The following is an 11,185-nucleotide window of genomic DNA, read 5'->3' on the forward strand; positions in this document are numbered from 1 at the left end:
GAGCACAAAGTATAGATTATCTGAAAATGGTTGAATCGCCAAAATGCCTTAAATTTTCAATCACTGAAGAAATCCATTTCTTGAATACGATGCATGACCAGATCAGGAATTCAATTTGATGGACTCCGGAGATGGTTCAACGGCGAAGAACGCCGTTGCTGTAGAATCCGATTTTAAGGTATTTTTTAACGGTTCGAAGTTGGTTAATTCGGCGAAAAAGCTTACGGACGCTTCCGTGGCGGAGATTCCGTCACTCCATGGAGATTTTAGAGATGTTTCTGGATCGCTCCATTTGAGAACTAGAGTTCAGTTGAATTTCGGATTCGGAGCTGGCTCCGCCAAGGTTTTGTCGATGGCATTGGGGTCTTTGGCTTTGTCTTCGTCGCACCAAGCTTCTTTTCTCCGATTCAATTTCTGATGTGGAATTGCGTTCCCGTCTGTTAGAAATGTTGGCGGCTAAATGCCTACGCCCTGTTGTGGAAGAGCTGTATGCATCTTCTCAAGCTGCTCGTTTGAAAGAGGATTATCTGTTGTTCGTCCACAAAATTTATGAATTGCTCGATGTGGTGAGGAATATAGTTTCGTAGGAGAAGGAGGATGCAACGCTGGGACTGAGTAAGTGGCGGAGGTGGCGGTCGCCGCCGCATGTGTAGCGGCGAGGAGACAGAGAGGGAGAGAGAGGCGGTTGGCGTGAGAGAGAAAGAAAGAAAGATAGAAGAAGAGATGGAGGGGTGAGAGGCGAGGGGCGGAGGCGATATGCCGACGGCGATTCCAGCGAGAGGGGGAGGCTGTCGGGGAGAGAGATTGAGAGAATGGTGAAGGTGGGCCCCGCATTTAATTAAAAAATAATAAAAAAAGGTTGACTAACGGAAGAATTAACTGCGTTTGGTCAGAGGAATTTAATTGAGCGATTTTTAAGATTTCGGGGGCCTATTTGCACACACAGTGAGATAAGGGGAGCTATATGCTGTAGGAACTACTACTTGAAGGGCCTATTTGCACATTTTCCCCAAAAATTATATAAAGTAACATCTTACTCCCTCCGTCCCATAAGCTTAGGCTTGTTTTCCTTTTTTGAATGTCTCATTTATATAGGCTTGTTTCCATAAAAAGTAATATTTTTTTACTCATTTACTATTATATCCCTATTTAATTCTTTAATTTACTCCCATTTTAATATATCATTAAATAATAAATATGGGCATACTAGGAAATTTACTTATATATTTTCATTTCCAATGATTTTTCTTAATCTTTGTGAAAATCCCAATCAGCCTAAGCTTGTGGGACAGAGGGAGTATGAGCCATGTCAAAAATATATTATGCTTTTTGTTTATTTGGGATATGTTTTTTTTTTTTTAGATTTTAGTAGTATGTTTTAGTAAATATCCATACGTAAAGAAAAGAAATTATGTCATTTAAAAATAAAAGAAAATTAGAAGATAGAGTAAATGATGGGATAATTGTAGTGTAAATGATGATGAAGGTACGAGTGGCGCATCAGAAATGAAGACACTCTCAAGTTGAGAGAGAGAGAGAGAGAGAATGGGCGTGATCGGGCGTCCTGCTCCTTGTTGTAGTCCGCTGGTTTATCCGAAAGCTAAGACGAGTGCGAGAGTGAGTGTGAGTTTATCAATTGAATTCCTGAAGAGGAGGAGGAAGCAAATTGGAATGGTGAAGGCACTGGAGCAACCTGGGGGTAAGATGGTGGTGGAGTTGGTTGGGGCCTTCAATGAACTGACGGAGAGGATGAGCGTCCTCTCCTCCAGCTCCTCCCGCCTCCTCTTCAAGACCCTCAAGCTCTCTCTCCCTATTCTCCATTCCCTCCCCCTTCTCCCCGACGGCCGCGACCCCCTCTCTAGGGCTCTCTCCCTCGCCCTTTTTCTCGCCCATCTCCAGGTACCTATTTCCTTTCATTTCTAACTACTAGGCTTCAATTCACCTTCTATCTAAATTTGGGGATACTCAGTATTATCTTTATCTGCTTTGTTTAAAATCTGTATGTCTTTAAGAATTTGTCTGTAGACATGTATGTTGTTATCTATCTAGCTCCATTTTGGGTTGTGGCCTGAGGGTGTATAGTAGTATTTTAAGAGAGAGAGAGAGAGGGAGTATTGATGCTGGTGTGGCTGCAGATGGATGCTGAGGCCATTTGTGCTGGAATATTGAGACAAGTAATCGAGGGAGGTATGATATCCATGAATGAAGTGAGGGAACGCATTGGCATGGGCACTGCTCATCTTCTACATGAAAGCATGCGCTTAAACAACATTTCTTCCAAGGTGGAGGCGTTAGATGACGAGAGTGCATTTGCATTGAGGAAATTCTGCCTCACATACTACGACGTCAGGGCCATCATACTAGACTTGGTTCTAAAGCTTGACATGATGAGGCACCTTGATCATCTCCCGAGGTACAAGCAGCAAATGGTTTCTGTACAAGTTATGAAGATATACGCCCCACTAGCACACGCCGTTGGCATCACCAGTTTATCCATGGAACTCGAGGATCTTTCCTTCAGATACATGTTTCCTTATTCATACCTTTATGTCGACACATGGTTGAGGAGCCATGAGACTGTAAGCAAGCCTCTGCTGGACATGTACGAGGACCAGCTCCTTAACTCCCTCACATCTGACCAATGTTTAACTGAAATGGTGCAGCACGTCTCTGTTGAAGGTCGTTTCAAGAGTCGTTACAGTACTATGAAGAAACTATTGAGAGATGGGCGTAAACCTGAGCAAGTGAACGACATCTTAGGATTAAGAGTAGTTATAACTCCATTATCTGGAGTTAATTCATCTGAGATTGGAGAAAAAGCTTGCTATAGAGCACGTGATATCATCCAGTCCCTATGGAAAGAAATTCCTAGCAGGTTCAAGGATTATATCACGCGGCCCAAGTTTAATGGATACAAGAGTTTACACATGGCTGTTGATATCAGTGACAATGGTAGGAATAGGCCGCTGATGGAAATACAGATACGAACAGCTGAGATGGACATGTTGGCAGCTGGTGGAACTGCATCCCATGCATTATACAAAGGTGGCCTTACCAATCCAGAAGAGGTAAGACCAAGCTAGTACAGAGACATGCTTATCTTTAGAATCAGTAATCTTGAATATAGCATCCTCTTGTTTCATCAGTTTGAAAGTTTACTATGATCGCAATTACCCTAGGTAGTTATATGCAGGACTAAGAATAAACATGTGTAAAACTAAAATCTTCGGCTACTACTGAGTTTCAGGCAAAGCGGCTTAAGGCTATTATGATGGCTGCGGCTGAACTAGCAGCACTACGTCTTAGAGATTTACCTTCCTCAACTCCAAAGGGTCTAGATGATAGCAGAAACCGAGTGTTCCATCTTCTAGATAAGAATGGAGATGGTAAGATCAGCGTTGAGGAACTTATGGAGGTAATGGAAGAGCTTGGTGCTGAAGGGGAAGATGCCCGGGAGATGATGCAGCTCCTTGATTCAAATAGTGATGGCCTGCTTAGCTCGGACGAATTTGACTTGTTCCAGAAACAGGTAGCTGTTTAGTGCCATATTACTGTATTAATCTTTTATTACCGATAAGCATTCATGCGATTCTAGGAGGAGATATATGCATTTTGGTATATGATTTGATACCTCTGTGCAATGAAAGAGTGATTCCGCTTGTGTTGCAGGTTAAACTCATTCGGAATTTGGAATACAGAGATGGGCAATACAAGATTGAGTTGGATGAGATTGAGAAGCTTCTTCAAATAGAGGATACAACTCAACCAACTCTAGGGTAATCGAGTGCACTGCCATTCCACCATAGATACGGTCTACTCAGAAGCTTTTAGTTGTGTGCTTCCCAGTAGACTATTGTATATGTGAATCATGTAAATTAAACTCACTAAATATCATATGCATGTTGCCAAACCAATAAAATAGACTCATGTCACGGTGCTGAGGCCTCAAAAATTAACAGACTCATGTCACGGTGCCCTTGTGGTCCATAAGAATGGTCTGCCTTGATTGCAGAATAGTCAGGGAAACAATCAAGCAGCTCTTGATTACCCATGCCACTCCACTGTAGATGAAGTTTACGATAGAAATGGATTAGTGTACCATCAATTCAATAAATTTGCATAAATACTGTTGGAAATACAAACTTCTATAAGACTTTCATACTTTCATTTTCATCTTTGTCAAGCTTGGTATTCATAATTACCACCATGGGGGGCCAAACAATTTCTTTATCAGCTCTCTTGTCCAATGAGAATTTGCGCGTAGCTCTTGGTCTTTGACATCAAAAAATAAGGTTGTAATAAAGAAAGGGACATGTCATAATGAATTCCTAGCTAGTGAAACAAGAAAGACATGGATCTTCAATACAATACGCAATCAAAGGATTTATCTTATCACCCAATACCTCACCAGCTGGCACTGCCGATGTTCTCCTTCTTTTAAGTTCCTCATCCAATATTTCAGCAAGCTCTCTGTGGAGCTTCATCCTTTTGGATCGTTTGGTTTTGGCATGTGTGATTAAGGGTTGCAACGGTACCAGTCAATAGCACCGGGGCCTCCTTGGCATGCTGGGCAATGCCACTATCTTTCAGGCTCATTAATCTCCTTAACAGTTAAATTGTCCAAGCACTGAAAAAGCTCCTTAAACCACTTGTTCTTTTTTTTCGTCTCATGGCTTTTCTGGCTTTGATCTGAATCAAAGTCATCACTCAGAGCATCATCTGACTCATCATCAACTTCATCAAAGGCCTGATTATCAGTTGCTTGAGCTGAGGGCTGAGAAGAAGCGGCTCTAGTGTTCCATACTGGAGGTGCTGCATCATAGTCAGAGTTAGGATTACGGCCAGATGGCTGTTGTTTAGTATACCCTCTGCCGGAGCCCTGTCCAAGCCCTCCATCATCTCTGAAGCCAAGTTTCTTCACAGTGTCAGTATGCCATGCCTTAGGGGTGGAATGCTGGGGAAAACACTGTCTTGAAGCATTATTCTTGTTTTTGCCTTTGACTGATGGATCAGAAGTAACTGCATCATAAGGATTCCTAATCCCTTTCCTCACAATGATCAATAAGAGAACCAAAGCATCAGTTTCCAGCAGATGCAGGGTAATATTTAAGACAATTAAATACTATGGTATGAATGGGTTTCAAAAAAAAAAAAATATGGTATGAACTACAATTAGCTAAGCATTTAACCATTTCATCTCTAAAAGATATGACCAAGAAGAATGCTTGTGAAGAAAAAACCATTGCAAAACATGGCGCATTATGCATGCAAATTTATCATATATCAACGCCACGGAAGAGAATATAAAACACTCTTTGAGGAAAACGAGGGTCTCAGAGGCACTTCCTGGTTCTAGACCAATAATGCTTGCAGAAAATTACACATTTACCATCATCTATTATTCTGAAAGTCTTTTCTTCATTTTTTTTTCTGCTCATATGGTAATTGTAAATAGTTGCAGATAGAAAATAAGCAAATGTAGACCAACACTTGAACGGAAATCGTAATAATTAAAGCAGAAAGCGTGGAGAATTCTGAAAGCAAACCGCAGGGTAAAAAAAAAGATAAATAACCTAGAGCAGACAATCGGACGACGGAATGAAATCAGCGTGAGAAAAAACGAGAGCGAGAACGAAATCAGCGTGTTCGACAAGAGTCTCTCTCCTTCCTCGCAGTTGCAGACTGTCACTGTATTCGTGCTTATGAACCCTGGACTCTTTTCTGCCAATTTGATTTAATTTGCGTCAAAACTGCAAAAAAGTTTAGCAAAATTAGTTTTATTGGCCAAGATGAATTTTGAAGACCCAAATAAAATCTTTTGTCTTCATTTACTACGCCTTTAAGTTATCATATTACAAATCTCTATTTTTTAAATTATTATTCGCTCTGTACATAAAGAATATATGACAATTTATTCTATATTTATTAGTATATACTCCCTCCGTCCCAGCTTTTGGTATCCAATTGAGAACGACACAGGTTTTAATAAAGTGATTGATGTGTTGTGAGTGGAATAATGGTCCCACATTTTATGTGAGAGTTAAAATAATTAAAGTGGAGTAAGAGCCCCACCTAATTTGACCAAAAATAGAAATGGATACTAAAATGTGGGACTGCCAAAAAAGGAAAGTTGGATACTAAAAGCTGGGACGGAGGGAGTATAATGTTTTTCTTTGAGTTATTAGCCGAAAAATCCATGAATTTTTTCCATTTTCTGATTTATATCACGACCCTAAAATTTGATTTTTTAATACATCAATTTATAATTGAATCGTAATCTTCCCACGGTTAAAACCTCCGGCCAAATTAAAGCTGATGTGTCTCCTACGTTGCAAAATTGAAACTGACGTGTCAATTTCTTAGACGAAACGACGTCGTTTCATTAAGAATTAAAAATAATTAAGAATAAAATATAAATTAAAAAATCTAAAATCCTACACATCACCTTTCCCCTTTCCCCCTTCCCCCACCCACCCCCACAGACCATCCCCCTCCCTCATCGGCCACCCCGCGCCGCCACTTCCCCCACCTCCGTTGTCGGCACTTCTCCAGCACGGCGGACCTTTCCCATTCCCCCAACCCCGCCGCCACCACTTCCGTCCCCCCCACCCCCACCCCCACCTCCACCTTCACCCAACGTCGAGCCCTAGTCCCCTTTCGATCTTTTGTCGCCTTCACTCAAAGTCGAGCCCTAGATCCCCACGTCGAGCCCGTCTGAAGATAGGCTGGATTTAATTGTTGGTTGGAGTAATGAAGATAAGGCGATGGCCGCGGCGGTTTTGGGAAGGGCCGAAGCTTAGTTTTTGCTGAATGCACGTTAATGGCGACGAGAAGTTATCAAAATTTGCAAATCTTGTTGAGTGCTAAATTCTTCCAATTTTTGTTGGAATTATGCAATTTTCCAGCAGCTCTATAATTGAGCATAGTGAATTCGAGTTTTGGTTTTGGATTTTGGATTTGGGTTCTGGAAAATCAATTTGGTGAATTCAAGTTTGGTTTTGGTCGAGTGAGAGAGACCAGAGGATGAAGATGGTCTGTTGGTGGGGCTGTTGTTGAGGCATCGACGGAGGAGGGTCTGCTGGTGGGGAGGGCGGCTGGGCAGGGCCGGCCCTGACATTCCGGGGGCCCTGGGCGAAAAGGAAAAAAAGGGCCCCTATAATATTAACTATAAAATGCAATAAACTAGGAAACAATGATGAAATAATTAATAATTTCTTCAAGATCAAGCATTTCTAATACCTCATGTTCAATGCACAAAATCGCTAATCCATTCAACCTTTCTTGAGACATAGTAGAACGTAAATATAAGAAATTTATGAAGGGCTCCTTTTTTAGTTTTAATCACCTCATCAATTCTTTTTCTTTTATTTCTTTTTTGACTACCCGATGCATATTTTCTAGGCAACATAATTCACACAATAAATTTCTATATGCAAAGCAACAATAACAATTAACAATTTCAGACAACTCCAAATAATTTTATGCACAACAATTTCAAAATCAAATTAAGCAATTAAACTAAAACTTGGAACAACACACCTATAATTAAATTATGCCCTTCTGCCGTGGAAGTTAAAACTGCCGCCCGCAGGAGCACCGGCGAGCACCGCCGCCGCACAGGTCGAACAGTGCAGCGAGCGCTCTGCCTTTGCGCCTCTGCCTCACAGGAACTGAACAGCGCAGCGAGCCAGCGGCAACAATCGAATAGCCGTCTGACAGAGAGAATTGAGAGCGGACAGCGGAGAGACGGAGAGTGATGACGACGCCATAGAGAATTGTGAATTGAGAGCCGAGAGAGAGCAGAGAGAGAGAGTGCAGCGTGAGAGTCACTGAGAGAGCGTATTTCTTTTTCCTACCGTTAGACTTAGTATTTACTAACTTAGTGAAATAAAAAAAAAAAATCTAGTTGGTGGGCTGCACACTTTTTCCTACCGTTAGTAACTTAGCACAATATTTTTTTTTTCTAATTGCTGGGCTGCACAGCTGCACTGTTATGGGCTTAGTAATTTTTTTTTACTAGGGTATTAATACTTGGGCCCAATATTTTGGGGCCCCAATAGAGCAATTGCCCCACTAAAAACACACAAGGGCCGGCCTTGCGGCTGGGAAGGCTCTGCTGGAAGGGGGAGAGACGGAGGAGATGGTGACGTGTGAGAGAGAAAGAGAGAGAGTGGAGTGTGTGTGTGATGTGGTGATTCCGACTGTCACATTGACATTCCAGCTGCCAAATCAAATTTGATTTGGGTGAATTTGTAATTTGTGGGAAAATTGCGAACCAATTAAAAATTAATGTATTTGAAAGTTAAATTTGAGAGTCGTGATATAAACCAGAAAATGGAAAAAACTCATGAATTTTTCGACTATTAACCCCTTTTTCTTTTTAGTAAGGGTGTGCATGAGGCTCAGACCAAATCGACGAAATAAAATCCGACCCAAACCGAAATGCGACAAATTTCTGAAAAAGCCCTTTAAAAAAAAAAAACATGTTTTAACATATTTAACAACACAAATCAGAATGCATTCAAATTCATATCCAGCTCCAGAATGCATTAGTATATATACTTACGAATTATTTTAGTATAACGACTGATCACACCATGTGTTGTGGAAATTAAGGTAAAGGGATTACAATTACTCATTTGAAGGATAATCGGCAATTAGAAACGCCGGGTGGTGGGAGTCGCGGCCGGAGAAAAGCCCTTGGCGATTGGACGACGACGCAGTGGCTGAGTGGACCGGGGGTGCGAACTGCAGAACGGGAAGGGGTTCTCGGGTGCTGCGAGTTGCTGCCGGAGAAGAGTCGCGAGAACGGGGAAGGGGTGGCCTGAGTCGCGCTGCGCGAACGGCGTCGCCGAACGGAGAAAAAAATGAGAGAGAAGAAGAGAATTGAGTGCGGCACGGTTGTAACTGTTTGAATTGCAGATTGAAAGCTAGTATTATTAAAATGCGATTTTATATAAAAAGGGAAAAGGAAAAAAGAACAAAGAAACCCTAGAGAGCACAAAAAAGCAGACTTAGGGCCGAGCCTCATTAAAACCTTTTCATGGAAAACCCCGTGGGAAAAACCAGGAAAGGAAAAAGAGTTCTCGTCAAAAGACAAAAACCACGACCAGAAGAGCGTAAAGGAAAGTTTCTGAAACTCCGGCCTAACCATCGTTTCAAAACAATCCCGGCTCAAACTAGTCACAACCGAAACAAGAACAAGCAAAGCAACAAAGATGATGTCCGATGAGACGTTGTCGCCATCATCCAAGAAACAGAAAAAATAGTTGAACCTCAGCCGGTTAGACGCCGTCGCTGAGTAAACCAAACCCATGTCCCCAAAAACACCAAGTGAGAAGAGATTTTTTCCGGTTATATGCCATCGCCAAATCTCTCAGCAGAGACTACACACGAGATCGAACAGCAGCAAGCTGGAGATCTTCTTTGAGAACCCTACAGATCAAAAGACAAACGAGACAGAGGCCGGAAAGGTCACCCCTGTCCCATGTCATCAATTCTTCATACGAACGCGACTATGAGTCGCCATATCCAAAGAAACCGCAATCTTAATATCCTCAATAGCAAAGGGCCACCACCCTTCGATCCGGGCATGATTAGCCATAATATCCGCCACACTATTTCCTTCTCTATAAATATGCGAGATCTGAATTCGAAAAGTTGAAAGCCAATTTAAAGTCTGTTTCCAGAGCGGTAGAAAACGCCAGGGAACATTCAGAGAACGAGATTGAAGAAGCTGGACAACATAAGACGAGTCTGCTTCAATCCAAAGCCAATGCCAACCACGAGAATTCGCAATTCGAACAGCATGCATGATCGCGAAAAGCTCCGCTTCAAAAGCGAACCCCGAACCCCCTTTATAGTGATAACAACCTCGAACCGCACCCCAGTTATCGCGGAACACACCGCCCGCGGCAATGCTCCCAGGTTTCCCAAGTGCCGAACCGTCAGTATTGACTTTAATCCACTGCCCCGCCGGTGGCCACCAGTGAACCTCAATCATCATAGGGGGCGAAACAGCGCGCATAGCGACCCCAATTTGCCTAAGCACCAAATAATCTTGCCAAGAGTTATTAGAACGCCCAAGCTTAGGGAAATTGGAATCCATCTCCTTAAACGCAACTTTCAGGAGCCCAAGAATCATATTCGGGTGGAAACTAGCATCATTAAAAGTCACTTGATTGCGGCAATCCCAAATTTTCCAAATAAAATTAATCACCCCAGCTTTCCAGAAGGACCGAACCAATGGACTGAAATCAGTGTTCCATGCAGCAGCTAACATGCTATGAATATCCAAGCAGTCCAGCATGTGCGATTTGGCAAACCAATCAAAGAAAACCACCCAAGTCTGCCGGATAACACTGCAATTCCAGAACAAGTGGTCAATAGACTCCTCAGCCAACCCACACATCACACATCTGTTGGGGCCGTGCATGCCCCTTTTGATTAGACCATCCAGAGTCGGCATCTTCAAATGCAGAATCCTCCAGGTGATAAGAGATCTTCTGTCAGGAATAAAACGCTCCCAGATCCAAGTGCCCCAAAGAACTTTTGGAAAATGCGGAGACTGCGAAACATAGGCAAGAGAGGCCGAAACCTCCCCACTAACAGAAGGTTTCCAGAAGCGAGTGTCACTCTCTTCCCCAATTGGAAGCAAGAGAATATCCACCACAAGATCAGGAAACTGAATAATAAAATCCGGAGTGAAATGCCAAACACCATCATAGAAGTAATCACTCACAGCTTGCTGTAGGAAGTCTCTCATAAAAGGCGGAATATGAAGCTTGTCCGCCAACTTGTAACCCAGCCAATCGTCATGCCAGAAATAAATGTGTTCTCCAGTGCCAATATAGGAATAAGAATCCATCACCAAGGAGTTCACATGCTCCCTCACGCCAGTCCAAAATGGAGAAGAAGCCAAGAACATCTTGGCATAGCCAAAATTCGACAAGTAGCGAGTCGCCATGACCGAAGGGGCGAAGTCTCGGCCTTGCACAAGCTTCCAGGCCATCTTCATCAAGAAGCTTCTATTCATAGCCGAGAAAGACCTAACCCCGAGGCCACCTTCCGACCGAGAAGCGCAAACCCTAGACCAGCTTACCGGGCACGAAGGCTTTTTGTCCACATGTCCCGACCAAATAAAGTTGCGGCACTTCCTATCCAGTTTATAGATGAGGGATTTAGG

At 42.7% G+C, this 11,185-nt stretch overlaps 1 protein-coding gene and 1 long non-coding RNA gene across 3 annotated transcripts; one reads left to right on the forward strand and one right to left on the reverse strand.

The window, feature by feature from the left end:
* Positions 1–1,448: 1,448 nt before the first annotated feature.
* LOC131021612 (probable GTP diphosphokinase CRSH, chloroplastic) lies at positions 1,449–3,919 on the forward strand. Its single transcript, XM_057950871.1, has 4 exons — positions 1,449–1,899; positions 2,136–3,068; positions 3,248–3,529; positions 3,670–3,919. Exons 1-4 carry the CDS (start codon positions 1,546–1,548, stop codon positions 3,778–3,780), a joined length of 1,680 nt encoding a protein of 559 aa, XP_057806854.1. The 5' UTR covers positions 1,449–1,545; the 3' UTR covers positions 3,781–3,919.
* A 25-nt stretch (positions 3,920–3,944) lies between these two features.
* On the reverse strand, positions 3,945–5,766 carry LOC131021613 (uncharacterized). Of its 2 annotated transcripts, none has more exons than XR_009101011.1 (3): positions 5,574–5,766; positions 4,163–5,043; positions 3,945–4,061 (listed from the first exon to the last, which is right to left on the reverse strand). It is a non-coding gene; the product is annotated as an uncharacterized LOC131021613 (long non-coding RNA). The 2 variants fall into 2 exon arrangements; XR_009101012.1 differs by having other exon boundaries at positions 4,163–4,272; positions 4,404–5,766.
* Positions 5,767–11,185: the final 5,419 nt, after the last annotated feature.

Source organism: Salvia miltiorrhiza, chromosome 4 (genome assembly GCF_028751815.1).
Source record: "Salvia miltiorrhiza cultivar Shanhuang (shh) chromosome 4, IMPLAD_Smil_shh, whole genome shotgun sequence".
Lineage (NCBI taxonomy): Eukaryota > Viridiplantae > Streptophyta > Magnoliopsida > Lamiales > Lamiaceae > Salvia > Salvia miltiorrhiza.